Consider the following 25,361-nt stretch of genomic DNA (forward strand, 5'->3'; position numbering starts at 1 on the left):
TATTAGTGCATATACATTAATAAGAAGGTGTCACACATTTTTTATTATTATACAAACAAATATAGCTTACAAATTGAATGAATTGAATATGAGTACATTTAGTGAGTAAATACAACCTCAAGGGTTAATATTAGAAAGGAGGCATAGCACAGACTACCAATCAAATAAGAGAAAGTGGAATAAAACCACACAGCTGAGACTGACAAGGAGTGTCTATGAATAAGGCCAGTCAGGGCCGAAACATGTTAGACGTGTCTACTGTCTGTGCCATGTTATTTTGATTTTACAAGTCATGTTTTTAATTGGAAGAAATAAAGAAGAATTTTTTAGTTTTTAAGCCATTTATAATTTCTTGGTTTGCGTTCATGATTCAATGCATGAAATTTTAATTTAACCAGCCTTAAAAAAAAATGGACGATAACCTTCAAATATTAAATATAAATGCTGCCATGAGCCTTGCACGATTTTAAAGGGATACAAGTCAAAATTAAAGTTTCATGATTCAGAGAGAGCATGCGATTTTAAACAACTTTCCAATGTACTTCCATTAACAAAATGTGCAGTCTTTTTGTATTTACACTTTTTGAGTCACCAGCTCCTACTGAGCATGTGCCAGAATTCACAGAATATACGTATATGCATTTGTGATTGGCTGATATCTATCACATGATACAGGAAATAGATATAACTTTGAAATTTGTCAGAAAAAAAAATAAAAAATCTACTGCTCATTTGAAGTTCAGATGAAGTGCTATTACATTGTATTTTTATGATGCATTTGCTGATTATGCAAATCTACTGTATTTACCGGTCCTTTAACTTTGGGCTGTTCACCTGCAGAGGATATTCTAGTTCTACAACCTATCATTCTTCTTCTATGCTTTTCTTTACTCGCCTGTCCCTTTTTAAAAAGGGACACTGAACCCAACTTTCTTCTTTCGTGATTTAGTATGAAATTTTAATCAACTTTTTAATTTACTCCTATTATCCAATTTTCTTTATTCGCTTGGTATCTTTATTTGAAATGCAAGAATGTAAGTTTAGATGCCGGCCCATTTTTGGTGAACAACCTGGGTTGTCTGTCGATTGGTGGATAAATTCATCCACCAATAAAAAGTGCTGTCCAGAGGTCTGAACCAAGAAAAAAAAAAAGCTTAGATGCCTTCTTTTTCAAATAAAGATAGCAAGAGAACCAAGAAACATTGATAATAGGAGTAAATTAGAAAGTTGCTTAAAATCACATGCTGTATCTGAATCACGAAAGAAAAAAATTGGGTTCAGTGTCCCTTTAAGATTTTTTGTTTTAATGGACTACACATATTAACAATGTTCAACATATTGACTCTGGTCTCTTTGGACTGTCTGTCATCACTTAAAGGGACATTATACACATTTTTTCTTTGCATAAACGTGTTGTAGATAATCTATTTATATAGCCCATAAAGGTTTTTTTCTTAACAAAATGGATGTTTTTTCTTATTTATAAATAACATTGCTCTGATTTTCAGACTCCTAACCAAGCCCCAAAGTTTTATGAGAATACCGTCAGCTACCATCTCCAGCTTGCTCCTGTTTGTGTAAAGGGTCTTTTCATATGCAAAAGAAGGGGGAAGTGTCTTATTTCCCACTTGCAGTGGGCTTTCCAGCTACCTTTTCAACAGAGCCAAACTGAGAGCTTTTAAGTAAGTTTTTAAACAGTTTTATACTGGATTTTTATATCAGTATCTGTGCATCTTATTCTTTATAGTAGTGTCTATTACATGCAGTTATATGGAAATGAGTGTATACTGTACCTTTAAGAATTTGTTTTCATAGGTAGTAGGTTTATTCTAAATTTCCTTTGTTCTTTTCGAGTGCTAAAACATGCCCAGAAGCGTATAGATTTTTAATTTATTGATATAAACAAAAAGCTATGGGACTCATTTTCTAATTATTTATTTCTGAATTGTAAACGCATATCTTATACTGTATGGAATTTTGAGATTGATTGACGTAGTCAGTTTCTTTTATTGAGGCTTTTTGCAGACATGTATTGTTGATTGTGACCTGCAGAATAGTTTTTCCAACTGTGTAGTTCCTATTTGTTTTTCTTTCCTTATATGTATAAAACGATGCAATTATTAAAAAACAGAAACTTGGGAGTGTGCAGTGAGGTTTTAGGATTTATAATAGATTTAAAATTGTGTTGAATATGGTGAATATTTGTAAGAATTATATGTTACTGCATCTCCTGTTAGTGACTGGATTTAAAAGCTATAGCTACATTCAAGACAGACTCATATCTACATAAAACAGAAACAAAACTTAAAATTGCCGGAAAATTCAGAATGTCATGCCATAAAATAAAACACAAACAAACCATTATCACTATGTTGACTTGGCACTAGATCTTTTGTGAAACATTTAACATTAAATGCATAAGACAGTGGGCGAATATAAATTAAAAGGCATATTACAAGTTGTGCATTTTTGTCTAACAGGGCCTTTTGAAGTATTCCTAACTCACTGCTGCTAAACCATCTGTTGTACTCTATGGAATTTAAAAAGAAGTCAAATGGTTTTGCAAAAAGGTCCAAACCGTGCAGCTGTCTCCATGACAAGTCACAATATGCAAACTGCACAGGTCATTCCCAAGTCAACTATAATTCAATTTATGCAGCGGGAAAAAGAGGCATCTCGCAGAACCAACACAATTACTGTCCGATTCTGACACAGATTCTGTCAGTGCATATTAAATATTGTGACATTCTAATAGAAAAAAAACAAACTCTTATGGAGTCCGCTCATGAATAAAGGAAGAAAAAAAAAATGCTAAGCACTGATAATGCCATTAAATGAAATATTTTAAAATATCAATATTAATATACAGATCAAATTTAGACAAATTATAGTAGATATTAGGGCTGCAACTAACTATTATTTTCATAAATCGATTAATCGGCCGATTATTTTTTCGATTGACTAATCGGATAAAAAAATAAATAAATTTACTATATTTAAAATAAAAATCACATACTGAGTTTTATAAATATAAACTTCAGACTAAAACTTTACATTAACACAACTGTTGGTCCAATTTTTTTAAGCAGAATTTTTATAATTAAGCAAAACAAAACCACAAACTGTTTGAAAAGAGGTAGAACTAGCAATAGGTAGACTACCCTTGTTTATAACATTCTGTTATTCACGCTTTCAGAAACTTTGCATTGAAATGCAAAAACGTCAGCATGTCCACATGCTCCTGGCTGAGGCTGTCTCTCTTTTTGCAGCTTTTTTGCCTACAGCAGAGAAGAGGCACTCAGATGGTGTTGATGTGCCTGAGATGCATAAGTAGGGTTTTGCCAATTTCCCCAAGGTGTGCTATTTATCTTTGTTAGTTCTCCACCAATGCAAGGGGTTTCTCAACAAAGTAAGCCTGGACTTCATTTTAACATAAAAATATCTTGAATATCTATATGCAGTGGTAAATAACCATCTATAAGGTTAGGGGGAAAAATATCTAGTGCACTCTTAAAATAACAGATACAGAGGTTGAATTTGGTACATATTACAATGAATTAAAAATAGAAAGAAGAAAAAAGGCAAACAGGCTAAAAAGACTATGGGGCATATATATGATTGTGCAAGCGGACATGATCCGATATAGCGGATCATGTCCGCTGCACATCGATAAATGCCGAGAGCATACGCCCTCTGCATTTATCATTGCACCAGCAGTTCTTGTGAACTGCTGGTGCAATGCCACCCCCTGCAGATTTGCGGCCAATCGGCCACTAGCAGGGGGTGTCAGGTTGATTTCTGTCCGCGGCCTCAGAGCAAGCGGACAGGTTATGGAGCAGCGGTCTTTAGACCGCTGCTTCATAACTTGTTTCCGGCGAGCCTCAAGGCTCACCGGAAACATACGGGGCATACAAACTCCGTACGGACCTTGATAAATATGCCCCTATATATCAGTAAAAGGACACAGCCTTACACATTTATCTATATTATATAGAGTACGTATATCAACAAAAGCAAGCGATCCGCTAAAAATTGTGCAAACAGGTAATAGTGATATCAATTCATATAACAAATGCCATCAATCTAGGGCTAGGTGTAAATAACAAGCTTGGCATTATATCATGCAAAGCATAGTCCCAAATCACCTGATTTTATATAAATAATCCAAATTATGACTCCTATTTTATTTTTGGGTTGCACATAAGACAGGAGTAGTTGTAAACTTAAAAATAACAATACCATGTGCTGTGCACAGAGCAACTAATTGATTATGAGGATTTGTTGACAACTATTTTCATAATCAATTATGCTGATTAGTTTTTGCAGCTCTAGTAGATATGAATATGATGCTGTGCTTTTTATCCCAGTCTAGATTTCTTTTTACAATATAAACCAAATAATATAAAAGTAAAAACTACTATGTTGGGGCTTTTCGCCCACCCTTCCTGGCTCTTCGTACTTTCACATAGCTCCAAAACATCAAACCAGTTATTTTGTCAAGCTCCAATCTGTACCTTGAATTTCATTTCCTTTTATAGACAAACAAAAATCTGCAAAGTTTTCTAAAAGAGAAAGAACTGGGAGCTGGATATGAAAACCTTAGAAAACCAAACTTAACCTAAATGTATGTATTTATATTAGAAATAAAATTATTACAAATTTTTCTAGCAAGTGTGCCACAATCTTCTCTGCCTTTGGTTTGGTTTTTATGTTCTGAAATGCAAATGCTTCTATACTTACTAAAGACAACAATTATTACCTTTCTGATTAGCTTACTTCTAATATTTATATGTATACAAAAGCCTTTAGGTTGAATGTAAAAGAAACACATTTATATTTATTACACACAACAACAAATTGCAACAACGTATGTGTCTGTGTGTACACATAATTTCAAGCTAGACAAATGCATTCAATAGCCTTTACATCATTTATAAAATGCATTATTTCTAATGTAAGAAAACAAGGGATTATACTCTGTGTGAAATGAAACGAAACAAGAAACTCCTTAGATTCCAGTGAATTTTCAAGACAAATATATTTATGGGCAATTTTTAACCACAAGTACAAATTGCAACCATTTACTCTTCATGTTGCATCAGAAAGAACAAGCAAACCACTTGTGGTGTAACGTAACATATTATTTAAAACAGTAATACTTGTCCCTTTAAAGTGTGAGATGATTTTCCCCCTTTTTCCAGCGCAAACCAGCAAAAACAATAGTTTGCTAGTCCAACTGCACTTAATAATGGCTTCTCAGATCACTTGCTCTCTCTGTGAATTTATAGTCTAGGACTCTAAGTACTGCTATTATTTTCCACAGAGCAATACTGGTGAGAATGTTTTTGCAGTAAGACTATCTACTTTATTCAGATAGATACAAAACCCAATGAACATTTGATATAAAACTCTAAGTGGTAAATACCATACTCCAGTACCCATTATAGGCATCATAACCACAAACACCATTGGTTAAAGAAGGTAGCCAACTAGTACTTGACTCCAGGAACTGCTGGTCTATAAGGTTCTGAAATTGAACCAGTATTATAAAAAGGGACATTCTATTTACAACTGAAATGCATGAGAGCATTGCAGTTTTGCATATAAACATTAGTGCAACACACTTATAATACCAAACATTTTCTAATACAAGCTATCACTGTTACAGTATTACACTTCTCACCAACATTTGCAGCATATGTAAAAATGCCCACAACAAATACATACAACTTAGTAAGTTTGTTATATAGCGATTTGCCACCTGGGAACAACCTCTTTTTGCACAAGTTTGCTTTTCACAGGAAAGAACCCACATCAAAGCACATGACCAGCTCAGACTGTCAGCTCTCTAACTTGGTACTGTATTTTAATGCAGGTGCACAGAGCATATATACATATGTTTCATATCAAATAGTGTTAGCTTTTTCTATAAGCATTCTTGAATCAATAAGAGATTACTGCAACAATTCTTCTATTCAAAACTGAAATACACTGATGTGGCTTTCAATTTTGAAGTACAATGTCCTTTAGCTATATTTAATTATCTGATCCTGAATAGAAAGAATTATTTCAAATGCAACTTTGAAGCCTAAAGGGACATGATATTAAACAAACATTCTCTTTGTATTATTATTATTTTTTTGTCCAAATTTTAACATGTTTAAAAAGAGCATAAAACATATTAAAATTCACATAAATGCACACTATATGGCCAAAGTATGTGGATTCACTCCTCTACTAATTATAGAGTTCAGGTGTTTCAGCCACACCCGTTGCTAACAAGTGAATAAAATCCAGCACATATCCATGAAATCTCCATAGCCATACATTAGCAGTACAATATGTTGTACAGAAGAGCTGTGTGACTTTAAACATGGCACCGTCATAGAATGTCATAAGTCACTTTGTGAAATTTCTTCCCTACTAGATCTGCCTCGGCCACTTATTATTGTGAAGTGGAAGCATCTAGGTGCTACAACAGCCCAGCCTCAATGCGGTAGACCACGCAGACAGAGAGGGTCTACTGAGTACTGAAATATACTCATATCATCTGTTGCATAACTCACTACATAGTTCCAAACTGCCCCTAGATGCATCAACAGCACAAGAGTTGTGCATCAGGTGCTTCATGAAATGGCTTGCCATGACCAAGTAACTGTGAACAAGCCTCACATCAACATGCACAAAGTCAAGTGTTGGTTGGAGTTGTGTAGAGTTCAGTGCCACTGGACTGGAGCAGTAGAAATGTGTTCTCTTGAGTGATAAATGAAGTTTCACTTTCTGGCAGTCTGATGTAAGATTATGGGTGTGACAAAGGCCAGAACTATACATACAGGTAAGGGCCTAAGGCTGTTTTTTCAGAGTTTAGGCTAGGTCCTTTAGTTCCAGTGAAAGGTCATCTTAATGATACAGGATATCAAGACATGTTTAAAGAATTGGATGCTTCCAACTTTGTGGCAACAGTTTGGGGAGGGGGGTCCTTTCCTGTCCCCAGCATGACTGTACCCCTGTGCACAAAAGTTCCATGAAGACATAGTTTGACAAGTTGATATGGAGGAACCTAAATGGCCTGCACAGAACTCTGACATCAACCACATTGAACACCTTTTCAAGTCAGACATTCTCGTCCAACATTAGTGTCTGACCATGAAAGCCTTCCCAAAAGTTTGGAGGCTGTTATAGATGCTAAATGGGGGTCAACTCCATATTAATGCCCATGGTTTTGGAAGGGGAAATCTAACAATCTCATATAGGTGTAATGGTCAGGTGTATACAAACTTTTGACCATATAGTGTGTATCAATGCTGAACAGAAGCATTTTGACAATACACATGTATTAGCACAAATGCTTCTAGTAGTTATCTGTTTCTGTGATAGCTTTTACTGTGCATGGAGCATATGTACATGTCATGTAAATTCAGACACTGAGCAACCTCAGAGAGCATAGAATACATTGGGAATTACTTAAATTGTACCATCCATGGGCAGGCTTAGTGTTTGAATGAGGGAGCAGATGGCATATGTATATATGCTCTATGCAGAATGTTCTCATTGAAACAAGGATAACTTTCACTGTAAGCATTTTCGCTTCTTCAAAACAAAAACATTTATGTGCGTGCCACATTTGAGTTGTATGTCCTTTTAAATGCTGCTATTTTATTTACAGTATACAACAGAAGTGAGTACACCCCTGGGCAATATCACTTAAATATCAAATTAGTCAAAATTGTATCACCTCTCAAAAATTGTTTTATTTCTAAGTTGACAAGTAGAGTATTTCCTATTATAAACTAACAATCAAAAACAAATACTTTAGAAAGATTATATTGAAAATACAGGCCCCAAAGTAGAAATTTAATGCTACAAAAGTGAATACACCTGTGGTCACTGACACACAAGTTAGATCACTGAAACAAAATTGAGTACACCTATGATTTCCAATTAGCCTAACTGCATGAGCATAGTTACCAGAACAGTCAAATTTTTTGACCAATGGGCTGTGTCTATCTGCAAGTCTGCATCATGTCTCCACATTGAAAAGAATTGCCAGAGGAATTGAAAAATCCGATTGTGAAACTTCACAAAGATGGAAAAGGATACAGGAAGATTGGTGACCAACTAAAAATCAGTCAAAACGCAGTTGCAGCAGTAATCAGGAGGTATAGATCGTAACACAGTGCCAAAAAATCAGAGCCGCAGTGGCTGTCCTCCTAAAATGACACCACGGACAGTGCGCTACTTGCACAATCTAGCTCTGAAAAACAGGCAAGTGCTTCAGATTTGCATCAAGGCAAGTGACTCATATTTGGCTGAGGGATTATCGATAGAAATTGGAGTTTCTGTGACAGCTCAAACAGTGCTAAGGACATTGCATAATGTCAACTTCTATGGACAGCATCCAAGGAAAGAACCCTTGCTTGCTCTTTGGCACAAATGTGCAAGATTAAACTTTGCTAAACAACATGAAAAGCCTGATGAATACTGGGAGCACATTATATGGTAAGATGGCCAAGACCAAGATATAATTTTTCGGCTCAGATGGGGTGCAGCATGTTTGGTGTGAACCTGGTTTGGTCGATCAGGATTATTACAGTGAATGCATAGTCCCAACAGTAAATCATGGAGGTGGGAGTGTGACGATATGGGGCTGCATAACTACAAAAGGTGTTGGGGAGAACATATTTATAGATGGCACCATGAATGCCTGCAATATACCAAAATACTGGCTGACAAGATGACTCCCAGTCTCCAGAAGTTTGGCAGAGGATGAATAGTCCAGCATGACAACGACCCAAAGCACACTGCCAAAATCACAAAGGAGTTTCTAAAGGAGAAACAAGTGAAAACTATGACCTGGCCAAGTATGTCACCTGACTTCAATCTAGTAGAACACCTTTGGAGTATTTTAAAAAGAGAATGATAGAGCAACATAACGACTCCAGCAAAGAACAACTGAGAAAATTATCTCTGAAGGACAGAACATCTCTCCAGAAATGTGTACGACACTGGTTTCCTCCATGCCAAGGAGGATTGAGTCTGTCATCAAAAAAAAAAAGGTGGACATGCAAAGTATTTAAAAAAATTAAAGATTTGAATCTCAGTAATGAAAGGTGCACTGACTTTCGTTGCATTGATTTCCTGCTTTGGGGCCAGTATTTTTAATATAGTAAATCTAAACTGTTAAGTTTTTAATTTTTCATATGAGTAAATACCCTACTGTAAAACTTACACGTAATGCAGTTACTGTTAGGTTATACAATTTTGAATCATTTGACATTTAAGTGATATTGCACTGGGGTGAACTCACTTTTGTTGTATACTGTATATATGACAGAAAATATTTGGGTACAAATTTCATTTAAAAACATATGAAAATCAAAATTAAACTATAGTAGTTATGCACAATAAAACAAAAAAAAACTATCTTGAAAAGGAAAAAGACAAAACTAATCAAATACAATTCAAATAAATTTTATTTGGAAAAGAAAAATATGGTTTAACTTCCAAATTTGTTGTAGAATTGAATAAAACATATCTGAAAATAAAAGATATGAAAGTTTAAGTAAGGAAAATATAAAGTACTACCAAATTTGTTTTATTAAAAGGGATAAGGGAGTCAGATGCACAATATTATAACATTCCGATGAATATTAGTGCAAAAACTGATGCCACATTATGTACAAGACATTGAACACTACATAAATCAAAAAAATGTCCCTTTAACTTCTGCTATATCTGTATTTATATTGGATATATAGTACCATTAAAAAAATACCACTGCTACTTAACAGTGCTCTATTTTGACAAAGGCTATTACATACTGTATATGTGTAATATACCTCCATGAACAAAAATAAACCAAACTCAGGATAAGATCTCAACTTTTCTTCTCTAAAAACGTATTCAAATCATCTGTCACATTTTTGGAATTTCATTCCTGTCTAGCTGGCCTCCGAAATGTAAATACATTTTTTTGCAATGTTGAAGTATAACGGTGTTGAACTTCCATTGCTTCTATAGATGAAGATTTAGCCCACATTACTGAAGATGCAAATGGATTTCTTTTCCAACTGCATTACATTTCTGTAATTTCTATTGAATCCAGTGGTATATGCAAAGATGCAGCAGTTCTTCCTGCTGACAGTGAATTATAGGGCTTAGGGACAGGCAGGGGCCAGTTATTTTGTCAGTTAAATACAAATTAAACAAAAGAAGAGAGATCAGGATTTCCCACTGGTTTACAAACCTGTCCTCAAGCCTCCCTAGCATGCAAAATTTTCAGGATTTTTTTAACTAGAGCACAGGCGAAATAATCAGCCGATTAGTAAACATGGTTATTTTATCAGCTCTCACCCAAGGTAATCCTGGAAATCTGTCCTGTTAAGGAGGCCTGAGGAAAGGGTTGAAAACCAGTGGGATATGCAGATATAGCAAATTTCTTGTCAAACATTTGATGGACAATCTTTTCTACGTAGGACTTAAAGGAATAGAAAAGAACAAAACTGAAATGTATATGGGCGAATTTAAATGTTTAAATTTTTGCAATACTCTTATATTAGCAACAATGCTTAGAGTAAAACATATTGCTGTTTTTCAGCAGCATACGTATATATGCTGTGAGGGCACGTGCACCAGTATTCAAGCTCAGAGAGCTGGCGGTGGTGTGTATTGTGTCTGTGAATACTTAGTTTGTGTCATAAACACCACTGCTGACTCTCTAAGAAGGTGTGGTGTATTAATAGTAGTGCACATGTACGTATGCTGGCTAAAAACAGTAATATTACTAAATTCATTTTTGCTAATGGAAGTATATTGCAAAAATGCTTTATTTAAAATAAAAATGCACTTTTCAAATTTGACATTTCTATCTCTTTAAAACATGAAAAACATCTTCCAAAGTTGTAAAAGGTTCAGTAGAAAAAAGAAATAAAAAAAAAGTACCATTTGAGGGAATCTTGTTAAAATAATCTTACATTTTATAGAGTGTGTATCAATCATTCAAGTCCGATGCCTCATCCACACAAATTCGAACCCAGAGATGTCCATCTTAAAACTAAAGATGCCAAAATGTGGACCTCCATTACACAATGCTTGTGCATATTTGCAATACATAGAATATTCCTCCCCTTTCTCTGTAACTCACTTCTTTTTGTCCTGAGTGTATGGTTAGGAGATGTCTATAAGCAGATGTGAGATACTTTGATTGCTAAACAGAAATGCTATATGCGTGTGTGTTGTGTGCATATTGTTGTTTCTTTCAGCAAATAGATTTAACTCTTCAGCCCTCCAAGTAAAAAAATAATTTTATTTTGAAGCCTCGTTTTAAATGGCCTATCCTAGACTTTCATTAACATTCTCAGACAATAATATACAAACACCAACATATTCTGCAATGACACAATAAAAGACTGCAAAATATGACTGCAAACTGTAAAGAAATAGAGGGCCCTGTACCCGCTGGGTTACAGGCTGTGTTGTAGAACATCTTGTCTAAAAGTTGTATACAAGATGGGTGGGCTGGTGAGCCTAAATTCTGACATGTTGGGATTACTTCATTTACATGGTGGCCTTAAAGCTGTTGAACTTTAACAAGCATCATATCTCTGCTGAAAAGAACAAACACTCTGAAAATTACAAGATTGTGTGGTGTTGCAATAAATTAACATACAAGTCCTGTGTGAAATCTTTCCAAACAGATTAACATATTTTTGATGCAATTGTAAATCAATGGCCAAACTCACCCCACCACTTACTTTAATTGGAGGAGACAATTTGGACTTGTAACTGGAATAGATACTACCCACTGTCATTTTGCTAGTAAAACGTTTGCAGTATCTTTACTTCCCCTGCTGAGGCCAATTGTGTCTCCAGCAACAGACTTTAGCTATGCGTTTCACCCCTTTGCAGGGGTTTAAACAGATATCAAGGAGCATTAGTTAAATAATAAACTGATCTAATTAATTAGTGCATTTTATTTTTTCGTTACCATGTTCCTTTAAAGAAAAAAGGGTTTCCTCACCTTGGATTCTTACCAAACTGAAAACGGAGTTATCTGTTGCTGAGCTTGTTGCGTGGCTTTCATTGTGAGGAGCAGCAGTAAGCAACATTAATCCTCACTTTATATATCTGTGCAAACTATTATTTACAGTAAAACAGGTCACTGCCTGACATCCAAAATGAAAAAGTACCTTTGAGTTCTCACTTTACCGTCTTCTAAATTTGATTTTGAAGGGTAATTAAAGTGATGGTAAACTGTGTCTTATAACTTAATCCTAACATAATCTGTTATGCCCCAATAACATTAACTATGCTTTTATAACTAATAGTGTGAATGTAAAATACTTTTTTTCTACCTTTTTTGTGTCATTTGATTGTGACATCCAATGAAAATGTTAGCCGTACGGCTCACTTATTTCAATGAGAGGCAGGATTATCAATGTAATATGCATGTGCATAATCTTTTTTTCTTTCTAGCCATATACTTGATAAAAAATGAAAGTCAGTAATATGTTGAGGTTGTTGAGCTATGGTATTATTTGAAAAGACACTTTGTAAGAAAATGTATAAAATACCCTATTTTTAAATTGTATTTAACTTTTAATTTGCATTATGTGCATTCACACATGGGCACAGAATATGCTAACGAATTGGTGCCCATGTCAGCAGGGATTGTCAGAGTGTGTGCACACAGTGCTATTACTAGTGTATCATACTACAGTGATTTGTGTCCCCTTAAACAACACAATACCCAATATCTCCTGAATGTGGGATCTCATTTTCTGTATTTACAGTCTTAATTATTATACCCAACATTTCACTCCATCTGGCTTGATAAACTAACCAAGTTTTAATTTCTATACTATAGTTATTGTTTCTTCAATGTCCAGCAGGAAATAGTAAATTATTTAGGAATTGAAGTTTAAAAAAAAAAAAAAAAACTTTATAGTTGGATGATGACAGTAGCTAAGGGGTGTACCATCACAACACCTCAGAGTTGCTTTTATGAAAAGCTAAACGTGGATATAGGAGTGGCAGAAAGTAAGCAAAAAGAAAAAAAAATAAGCCAGCTAAAGCAGTATACAGAATAATGTGTGCTTAGATTTACATAAATGTATTTTTCAAAATGTTGTGTGTTTAGTCCACTTCATTATTTGTTGTTTCTAAAAGTTGTGTCCATTCCATTAGATGAGAAGCTAAAGAAAAATATTATTTTTGGTTTTCTGAATAGCGAGATTACATAAACACACAAATAATAATTCCATTGTAACAATACTGAATCAAGTGACACAATGCTTAGTAACAGCATATGTTTAAAAAACAGATAGTCTATAGTGTATCTGAAAAGATTATATATTGCAAACACGTTAACCAGTCCAAAAAAGTTGGTTTTGCACTTCCAGCAGACGTGGAGGTATACAAGGATGAGTACGTTGCCAACTGTGCATGGCATGGATCACAACATAGGAATACCTTGACCCTACATCAGGCAGACTGTGCTTAGACACGTCAGGAAAGAATAGGCAACAATTGTTACAATTCAAATCAAGTGGCCTGACCAAGAGATATGTGATTAGAATCTACCCATCTCTGGGCATAGTGTGGGAAATTGGTGGTCAGGGCAACGAATTAAGCAACTAAAGTTTGGTGGCGACTGTCAACCCCCAATGAAGTCCACATAACCCCACAGGGTGCCAAAGGGAGGCAACACATCACATAAATATCTGGTGCAGCCAGCAGCAGAATGTGCCAATGCATAACTGTATATAATGTATGTATTAACCCCAGACATCATATAACACACCCTTACCTTCTTGTGCTTCTCCTGGTAGGGCAGTGCCAGCCATGGCATGTCTTTAAGGAATTGCTGCCACTTCTTCTGGTCCGGGTCCGAGGAAATGAGAACAATCTCCAGGCGGTCCCGGGTTTTGCAATAAAAATCACTGAGGCCGGGCAGAAGCTGCAAGCAAGGAGCGCTCACTCCGCAGCCGAACAGCAGCCCGATCAGGGAGACTCGGGAAGCCAGAGCCTGTACATCCACCTCCTCCCGCTCCGCCGTCACCAGCTTCTCCCCTAGCAACTCCACCAATAACCCGGAGCCCGACATACTGCTGCTTATCCTAACTCCTCCGCAGCCCTGCGCTGTATTCCGGGCTCCTAACGCACACTCCCCGGCCTCCAGGAGGCGATGAACCGCGTGCGCCACACGAGCTGCGCCGGAGCCCGACTTGCACTGAGCCAATTGGCTGGAAGCAGAAGAAGAAAAAAAAAAAAAGAGCCGGTGTTGTATCGAATCCTGTACCCCGACAGATCGTGTATCCCTGAGTCTCAGTATTCAGTTTCAAGCAGCGCCTCGCTCTCGTTTCTTCCCTTAAGGTGGATTATCTCTCAGTTCCTGTCATTCCTGCTTGCTGCTATTCGTTGGGGCGGGTTCATCGCTGCGAACAAATGTTTTAAACAGATGTAAATGTAGTGCTCTGGTTGTTAAACTTATGTTAGTCGCTTCAGTAAGATAATTAACCGATCAACACTGCGTTAATACCGTTAGAGATCAACATCAGCTACTATGGGAGGTATTTATGTGTGAATTTCCGTTTATTACTTTGCTTTACCATTTAATGACGAATGAACGTTGAACTTATGATTGTCTACATGATGCTGTGACTTGAGTCTCTCTCTCACACATACATATATATATATATAGTCAGCCACCTATAAAACTTGCATTTCAGCCTCTGTAATGCCTTTGTTCTCTTAAGGTGGTTTGGCAGAAAGTAATCTAGCAGTCTTAGTTATTAGCTCTTGTAAAATAAAATGAAAAGCCTTCAGCATGGGGGCAGTTAGAAGAACAGCTATACAACAGCAAACAGATACAAAATAAAAGTAACACATTGATAAAAAGTACTTAAAGGGACACTAAACCCAAAATGTTTCTTTCATCATTCAGGTAGAGAATACAATTTTAAACAACATTCCAATTTACTTCTATTATCTAATTTGCTTCATTCTTTAGATATCCTTTTCTGAAGAAATAACAATGCACATGGGTGAGCCATCACATGAGGCATCTGTGTGCAGTAACCAATCAGCAACTACTAAGCATATTTAGATATGCTTTTCAGCAAAGGATATCAAGAGAATGGAGCAAAATAGATCATAGAAGTAAATTAGAAAGTTGTTTAAAATTGCATGCATTTCTAAATCATGAAAGAAAAAATTTGGGTTTCATGTTCCTTTTAACAATTCAAAATAAGACTTTGGCCTCTAGTTATGAAGCTCCTTATTTTCCTGCATTCGCCGGCCCAATACGCTCGCCTAACATCCCAGCCGCGGACCTGAATACATTCGCTAAAGTTGTCAAGAAAGCTGTCAAGAAGCCGCGCACCAAGTACGGTGCGATGAGCAGCGGACTGTTGTTAACTAAAAGTCATCGATCTTGCTGCTCATCGGCTTCTTCGCAGCTTTCTTGTTAACCTGTCACTAAGCACCTACACTATACTATACTGTTATACCCCCTAAACCGCCGCTCCTGGAGCCCCCCGCAACTAAATAAACCTATTAACCCCTAAACCGCCGCTCCTGGACCCCGCCGCACATATAATAAATATATTAACCCCTAAACCGCTGCTCCCGGACCCCACCTACATTATACCTATTAACCCCTAATCTGCCGCCCCCTATACAGCCGCCACCTACATAAAGTTATTAACCCCTATCCTGCCGATCCTGGACCCCGCCGCAAATTCTAACCCTAACACCCCCCTAACTTAAATATTATTAAAATACATCTAAATAATATTACTGTTATTAACTAAAGTATTCCTATTTAAAACTAAATACTTACCTATAAAATAAACCCTAAGATTGCTACAATATAATTAATAATTACATTGTAGCTATTTTAGGATTTATTTTTATTTTACAGGCAACTTTGTAATTATTTTAACTAGGTACAATAACTATTAAATAGTTAATAACTATTTAATAGCTACCTAGTTAAAATAATTACAAAATTACCTGTAAAATAAATCCTAACCTAAGATACAATTGCACATAACACTACACTATCATTAAATAAATTAAATTAATTAACTACAATTACCTAACATTAAATAAAATTAACTAAAGTACAAAAAAAATAATCTAAATTACAGAAAATAAAAAAATACAAGAATTTTAAACTAATTACACCTAATCTAAGCCCCCTAATAAAATAAAAAAGCCCCCCAAAATAATAAAATTCCCTACCCTAAACTAAATTACAAAGTAATCAGCTCTTTTACCAGCCCTTAAAAGGGCTTTTTACGGGGCATTGCCCCAAAGTAATCAGCTCTTTTACCTGTAAAAAAAAGAAATACAATACCCCCCAACATTACAACCCACCACCCACACACCCCTACTCTAAAACCCACCCGATCCCCCCTTAAAAAAACCTAACACTACCCCATTGAAGATCACCATACCTTGAGACATCTTCACCCAGCCGGGCACAAGCGGTCATCCGATCCGTCCAGAAGTCTTCATCGAATCCGGGCAGAAGAGGTCCTCCAAGCGACAGATGTCTTCATCCAAACGGCATCTTCTATCTTCAATCAACCGGAGCGGAGCGCAGCCATCTTGAATCCAGCCGACACAGAGCCATCCTCTTCTTCCGACGTCCTAACACCGAATGAAGGTTCCTTTAAATTACTTAATCCAAGATAGCGTCCCTTGAATTCCGATTGGCTGATAGGATTCTATCAGCCAATCGGAATTAAGGTAGGAAAAATCCGATTGGCTGATGCAATCTATTCCAATGAAAAAATTGGAGGCAACTCTTAAACACATTGGGGTATGTAAACATAAGGAGTAATATAATAATAATATTAATTAAATTAAAAGAAAAAGAGCTCAATTATGTCCCAGAATCCAATGGGTCAAACAGGAAGAGGTGTCACATCCATTTTTGGCACCAAACCCACCACCAATGACATCACTTGATACCCCATATAAGCTCCCAGTAGTTACACATCAGTATAGTCTTGAGAAAGGCCTTAAGATAGGCCGAAACACGTTGACACAGACATACTGGTGAGCTTATTTTCATATATTTTAAAGTGTAAAAAACTTTATTGCACCATTGTTTGTTTTTGTTTTTTCACAGGTTTGGATCGTTTTTATTTTTGTATTTTTGTACCTACTTTTTGTTTTTATTGATTTCTTGCTGTTATCCACAACCTTTTTGATATAGAGGTTTTTTCCACATAAACTTTGAGTTCTCAATTTTCTTGGACTTTATTTTTTGAATCACTACATGTAATTTTTGGATCACAACTTCTTATTATTTTTTTGATCTCTACTTGTATTTTTGGATCGATTTTTGTACTCATTTTTGGATTACACTGTATACTACTAATATTTTTTCACATATTGGATTTTATGTTTTGCTGATTTATCTTAGTTGGATCACTTTTGGCCACTGTTTGAATTTCCACTTGAACTTTGAACTTTCTCTCATATTTGGAACTATTCTTCACTTTTACTTTTTGGATTTTTTTATATTTATTGGATGCTCTAGAATTTGGACATTGTTACTTTGTACCCAGTGTAATTATGTTTTTCCATTAATTGTAAATTGCATTTTTTCAATCACTGTTTGGTACCTGGATACCATTTCTATTGTTTTAACTGTGTTAACATATATTTGCACCTACATTTACACCAAGCAAGGGATCTCCTACTTAGTTTATAGAGGATCTCACAGACTTTATATCTGATTGGTTTTATCATTGCTTTTATCATTATTTGGATTATTGTTATATCTATTTTAGCTATTACATGGATCCATACTAGGTTTTTTAACTCTATCTAAGTTTAATACCTGTTTTTGTCTATATGCATTTTAATAAATTGTACATCTTTTACTATTGAGATCAGTACTATATCGTTTTAGCTCATTGAATTATTAGTGACCCTCTCCTCCTTACATTCATCATCCTTTTAGCCTATCAAGCTTGCTTTAGCGCTCACTCCATATCTGTTTTACTGTTATCCTTTTGTAGTCCGCTAGGGGACTTAATCGGTAGTGAGCTTTAGGCCGTTTCTATAGCGCTTGGGTTACCACACACTTAGTACTTGATAACTAGAGGCCATAGTGTATCCAGTCCTAAAATGGGGGGGGGGGGTCTAATATAAATTTAAAAAAATAATGTGAGTTTAATTCATGAAATTTTCCTAATCGCTATATTTGTTAAAATATTTTATATTATAATGCAGAAATTATAACTATTATTCTCCTCCCGTACAACGGCCGTCATTGATTTTGTCCGGTCACATTTTTTTTAAAACCAGTGACAGACCAGGCCAGTCGGCGACACTCCTCTAATCAAACACACCCTTCAAGACATATACGCATGCCCTACCTCTTGTATCCTTGCCTGAGAGTGCTATAGCGTCAAATTGCATACATAAAGACACACATGCACTGAGCGAAGCATGAAGATTGACATGCCAATGCTCTGACGTGGATGAAGATAATAACCGGAAGTAATGCCGGGGGAGGAACAAGGAGCAGTAACGCTCTGTAAGTAAAATACTAATTTATTAGATATAGGAATAACGGAATTACCAAAAAAACTTGGCGATTTATGTTGTAAGTACTTAATGATTATTAATCGATTGCTTAACTAGTGAAAATTTACCATCACTTTAATAAGAGAGTGAGACATAGACCGAATGCAAATATACTAAAGTAATTGTAAAGTTTAACAAATAAGTGCCCAGTGTCTAAAAGTAATCTTAAAAACTGGGGCACTTTCATTTATTAAACTTTACAAACACGCTTATTTTTCAAAATACTTACCTTTGTGTAATGGTAAACATAACACTGATCCTCCGACCACAGTTCCTGCTTTCATTTGCAGTTCATAGACGATCTGGCTTCTTTCAATCGTTGTGTGCCTCACAAGCTGGTCGCCAAAGGGAGCACACAACGATTGGCGGAAGCTGTATCCATTATTGATCTGCTAAAGAAAGCAGGAGCTGCAGGTGGAGGATCGGCATTATGTTTACCATAACAGCAAAGTTAAGTATTTTAACAAATAAGCGTGTTTGTAAAGTTTTATGAATGAAAGTGCCCCTGTTTTTAAGATTAATATTAGATATTGTGCACCTATTCATTACACTTTACAATCACTTTAACATGTTAAGAGGGAGTAGCACAAACACAAACAGAAAACAATGAATGACAAGAAATACTTTGAAGATAAAAGTAGATTAGAAATCATGCCCTCTGCATTCATTTTTGCAGCCCCTGTGAAAAAGCAAAACTAATAATGCGAGCCATTGTTTCTCTGTTGCTTTAAGAAAAAGCGGAACTAAGAATACAAGTTTTGGGTAATTATGGTGGTGGAAAAACAAGGTGGCCATCAGTAGGTGACCTACCCAACAGAGGGCCCTGGTGCAAACATTTTGTGAGGCCCCCCAAACGGTAACTCAGTAGTAAGCAATTGTAGTAATAAACATGCTGCTCTGTATAAGGATTTTGAGAAAAATATATAGTAGATAGATAGATTATAGATAGATAGATGTACCTGCACTAATAAAAGGCTCCCCTGCATTAGGATTGTACACATTCTGCACACACCTTTTGTATACACTGGCTGCTATGCCCCCCCCCCCAAGCACTTGGGCCCTGGTGCCAATGCACCTGCTGCACCAATGTTAGTTACCTAAATCAGGCCCTGGGCCACTGGAAATCTTTAGCAAATATATTATTAATTGTCTGTAACCATAAATTCAGTTGCAGACCTTATAGATTCTAAAATATTGGTCTGTGGTCCTTAAAACTTCTAAAATACGTATCTGTTCCCCCACATTTTAGGAAGTTGGCCTAATTTATATAATGCAAGATTTTTGCAGTGATGAGATTTGAGATATGCAATGATTGTCCCCTGCATCTGCTGTAAAGCATTTACTTTACCACTAAGCCACAGGTAGGCTTCAGACACTAGCCTGCTATGTTTTTATCTTCCTCCCTGATTGTTCTGACTCTTTGGTTCCACCAGCCTGCCAGCTGTGGCAGATCAGCTTCCTGAATGCACTATCTTCGTCTAGATTTACTGTTGCTGAATTTGTATCTGTTTTTTGACCATTCTCCTGCCTAATCCCTTTTGAAGTTGTTTTCTATGATTTTGACCTTCGGCATGTTTACTGGACTTGTTTTTTTTTTCTTATATCCCTTTTGCCTTGTTGCTGTTAGAACTGATACCAGTTACTGACCCTGGCCTGTCTCTGGATTTTAATTTATTTTCAGTGACTGATTCTTATAGCTGCATCTCACTTCTGGGTCCTTCTGCCAAATATACAGTGGGATTTTCTTCCTATTTCACCCCTATTCCTATTCAGTTATTGGTCAGGAATTGGTAAATTGGGGGATCTCTTTTCAGGTGTGACAGTACAAACAACCCATGTCCCTGGACCCCGCTGTTTGTGTGGTCACACACTAAGGCCAATTACTTGGAGATCATTTGCATCAGCTGAAAGCCATGGATAACAAACAAGAGGCTATTACTATTATGCTGTCAAAGCTGACCACTTCATTACATGCCTTTCCAGGTACTCAAGCAGCATCAAGTCCGGTTCCCTTACCTCCTGCTGGTAACAATTAAAGTCATCTAGAAACTCCTCAAGCCTCTGCACCTAAAAGACCTCTGCCTGACAAATACAATGATAACCCCACAGACTGCCGGGACTTTCTGAATCATTGTCATCTTCACTTCAGAATTCAGCCTCCTGAGGCTAATGTTGCCTTCATAATATTCCTCCTGAAAGGCAAGGCTCTGGCCTGGGTAATCACCACTACTTAAAAAGTAGTCTTCATCCAGGGCCAGTTTTAGGATTTTTGGCTACACAAATGAAGACGCATTTTGCCGACCTCCTAAAAAAATGATATATTCTGCCATTACTGCTTCTTAATAAAATGTTCGACTGATGTGGTAAAGGGACATGAAACCCCACATTTTTCTTTCATGATTCAAGAAGAACACATCATTTAAAACAATTTTCCAATTTACTCCTTGTATCAATTTTGCTTCATTTTTATGGTAAGCTTTATTGAAAGAGCAAGGATGCACTATTGGGAACTAGCATTACACACAAGTAAGCCAATGATAAGAGGTATATAACTGCAGCCACCAATCAGCACCTAGCTCCCAGCACCTTAGCCTAGATATACTTTTCAACAAAGGATACCAAAGGAACAAAGCAAAGTAGATAATATAAGTACATTTAAAATTGTATGATCTTTTTGAATCATGAAAGAAAATTTGGGGGTTTCATGTCCCTTTAAGCAGCTATAGATAGCTATTTTATCTATAACAATAAAGAAAATATATATCTGTTATCACATGAATCTGATTTATTATAACTGTAATAGCTATAATGGTTCATTTCTGCATGACATAATGGGCTCGATTTATCAAGCTAGGGCAGGTAGGGGTGTACACATTTGCCCCTGTCCGCACTAGCTTACCTGTGGCGGGCAGCAATCCGCTGCCAGAATTCAGCATTGCACAAGAGCTCTGTTTTGCTCTCTTGTGCAACACCGCCCCCTGCCCGCACACAACCAATCACGCGTGGGCAGGAGCTTTTCATCTCATTGGTCTGATGAGACCGGGGAGATAAAAATTCTCCACCTAAGAGGTGGCGAAGAGGGTAGGGAGGCAGCGGTCTGATTACCGCTGCTTGATAAATACTGACTGCAGCCTGCAGGTTCTCTTTTGTGCACCTGCAGTCATAGGGGGCAAATGGCTTGATAAATCGAGTACAATGTGCCAAGTGGTGGCTCTGCACAACATAGCAAATCAGTGGTGGTTCTGCATAATGAATAAAGCAGTGGTGACAATATATAAAACACAGAAACTTGGAAGCATTATTACCTCTTTTTTTTCACTATTATACCTAGATTGATACTAGTTTTACAGGCCAATCACATATACACACTTATACATACATAAAAACACACACTCATGCATACGTGCACATACTCATACATACATACATACAAACACTCATAAATACGCGCACACACACATACTGATAAACATACACACTCATACATATGCACACACACACACACTGATACATACACACACACTTATGCATATGCACACACACACACACTGATACATACACACACACTTATGCATACGCACACACACACATACTGATACATACATACACACACACTCATACATATGCACACACATACTGATACATACATACACGCACGCACGCACATACACTCATTCATACATACGCATACACGCACTGATACATACACACACATACTGATACATACATACATACACGCACGCACATACAGGGAGTGCAGAATTATTAGGCAAGTTGTATTTTTGAGGATTCATTTTATTATTGAACAACAACCATGTTCTCAATGAACCCAAAAAACTCATTAATATCAAAGCTGAATAGTTTTGGAAGTAGTTTTTAGTTTGTTTTTAGTTATAGCTATTTTAGGGGGATATCTGTGTGTGCAGGTGACTATTACTGTGCATAATTATTAGGCAACTTAACAAAAAACAAATATATACCCATTTTAATTATTTTTTTTTACCAGTGAAACCAATATAACATCTCAACATTCACAAATATACATTTCTGACATTCAAAAACAAAACAAAAACAAATCAGTGACCAATATAGCCACCTTTCTTTGCAAGGACACTCAAAAGCCTGCCATCCATGGATTCTGTCAGTGTTTTGATCTGTTCACCATCAACATTGCGTGCAGCAGCAACCACAGCCTCCCAGACACTGTTCAGAGAGGTGTACTGTTTTCCCTCCTTGTAAATCTCACATTTGATGATGGACCACAGGTTCTCAATTGGGTTCAGATCAGGTGAACAAGGAGGCCATGTCATTAGATTTTCTTCTTTTATACCCTTTCTTGCCAGCCACGCTGTGGAGTACTTGGACGCGTGTGATGGAGCATTGTCCTGCATGAAAATCATGTTTTTCTTGAAGGATGCAGACTTCTTCCTGTACCACTGCTTGAAGAAGGTGTCTTCCAGAAACTGGCAGTAGGACTGGGAGTTGAGCTTGACTCCATCCTCAACCCGAAAAGGCCCCACAAGCTCATCTTTGATGATACCAGCCCAAACCAGTACTCCACCTCCACCTTGCTGGCGTCTGAGTCGGACTGGAGCTCTCTGCCCTTTACCAATCCAGCCACGGGCCCATCCATCTGGCCCATCAAGACTCACTCTCATTTCATCAGTCCATAAAACCTTAGAAAAATCAGTTTTGAGATATTTCTTGGCCCAGTCTTGACGTTTCAGCTTGTGTGTCTTGTTCAGTGGTGGTCGTTTTTCAGCCTTTCTAACCTTGGCCATGTCTCTGAGTATTGCACACCTTGTGCTTTTGGGCACTCCAGTGATGTTGCAGCTCTGAAATATGGCCAAACTGGTGGCAAGTGGCATCTTGGCAGCTGCACGCTTGACTTTTCTCAGTTCATGGGCAGTTATTTTGCGCCTTGGTTTTTCCACACGCTTCTTGCGACCCTGTTGACTATTTTGAATGAAACGCTTGATTGTTCGATGATCACGCTTCAGAAGCTTTGCAATTTTAAGAGTGCTGCATCCCTCTGCAAGATATCTCACTATTTTTGACTTTTCTGAGCCTGTCAAGTCCTTCTTTTGACCCATTTTGCCAAAGGAAAGGAAGTTGCCTAATAATTATGCACACCTGATATAGGGTGTTGATGTCATTAGACCACACCCCTTCTCATTACAGAGATGCACATCACCTAATATGCTTAATTGGTAGTAGGCTTTCGAGCCTATACAGCTTGGAGTAAGACAACATGCATAAAGAGGATGATGTGGTCAAAATACTCATTTGCCTAATAATTCTGCACTCCCTGTACACACTGATACATATGCACACACACTCATACATATGCACATACATACCGATACACACACATACATACGCACACACATACTGATACATACACACACATACATACATATGCACACACATACTGATACATACACACACATACATAAGTGGTCAGGAAAACCTACTAAAATCTTATCTCCAGGGTGTTAAAATAGCTATTTACCCATCCGCCCTTATGTGTATTTTTTTTTTAAAACTTTATTTATAATCCAGATTCATCACAATATGGAAATCACAATATCCAATACATCAAAATTTACATTTGTATGATACAGAAAGGGAATTCGACAACCCTCATCCCCAAAAATCTGAGGGAGAGAGCCTTCCCCATGTAGGTTATTTCCACACTGAGACGTTAATCTGGTTCTTTTCCTTTTTCTATAAAACATATCACACCTTTTGAACAGTATCAGAATATTTTGTAAACAAAACCTTTTATATTAGAAGTTTACTTTCTGGTAAATGAATGTCTCAGTTTCCTTGACTACAAGCAGCTAAAAGTACTGCAGGCAGAGAATCTGAGTTTGATATATGCCTAATGCAGTAGTGATAGACAGACACTGGAGTCTGTATCACTGTGCAGAGGCGTGGAGAAAATGGTAGAAATCACAAGTAATAATATGGAGAGTAATACTGCAGTTTAAAATATGAATATAGGAGTCACAGCGTTCATGAACAAGAATAAATATCACCAGTCTGGAAGTATACGACCTGAGGTTGCTGTTAGAGGGAACCGTCACAAGCCAGAAGATAATACAGCTTGATTTACCCCTGCTCTGAGGATCTGTGAGAGCGGTAACGATTGCGGCTGCAGCTGATGACGTAACAGCGTGTGCTGAGAGGCAGTGAGAGCTGACAGGCTCTGAGCGCAGAGTGTTAGGAGGAGCGCAAAAGGCTTGAGAGGAGCAGAGTCCACAGAGGCAACTGACTTCCTGTAAGGTGAGAACCGGATTGGTTCACTGAAACTCTGAAACGTCAGAGACAGGAAAAATAATCCAGCAAAGAGTTAGAGAAGCTGTGGGTTTTTATAGGCTGACAAGAGAAATTTAAAGGAACAGTAACAGGGGGCAGATAGGATCTGACACAGCCCCCCCAAAAGGAACACACCACGAGTGTTCAGGGTGCAGGCCTATCGGGTTTCGACGGTGGAACAAGGACACACACCTAGGAGCAGATACAGAAGTAGCCGGCTCCCAGGAGTCCTCAGAATGATCGAAGTCCTTCCAGTGGATGAGATATTCCAGAACACCCTTTCTGCGCCTGGAATCAACAATAGAATGCACCTCATATTCGAGATCCTGGGCTACGTTGTGGGAGACCAATTCGGGGATCAGGTTGTGAACAAGACAGGGTTTCACTAGGGAAACGTGGAATGTGGGATGAATTTTGTAGGCATCAGGTAG

General features: G+C 37.2%; 1 protein-coding gene across 1 annotated transcript in view; it reads right to left on the reverse strand.

Annotated features, from left to right (window-relative positions):
• NXN (nucleoredoxin) overlaps positions 1-14,255 on the reverse strand; it is a 457,846-nt gene extending 443,591 nt beyond the window's left edge. Inside the window, exon 1 of the mRNA XM_053707374.1 lies at positions 13,808-14,255. Within this exon, the coding sequence (XP_053563349.1) occupies positions 13,808-14,104 (297 nt within the window). The 5' untranslated portion in view covers positions 14,105-14,255. The remainder of the gene's footprint in view (positions 1-13,807) is intronic.
• Positions 14,256-25,361: the final 11,106 nt, after the last annotated feature.

The sequence above is a fragment of the Bombina bombina genome, chromosome 3 (genome assembly GCF_027579735.1).
Source record: "Bombina bombina isolate aBomBom1 chromosome 3, aBomBom1.pri, whole genome shotgun sequence".
Lineage (NCBI taxonomy): Eukaryota > Metazoa > Chordata > Amphibia > Anura > Bombinatoridae > Bombina > Bombina bombina.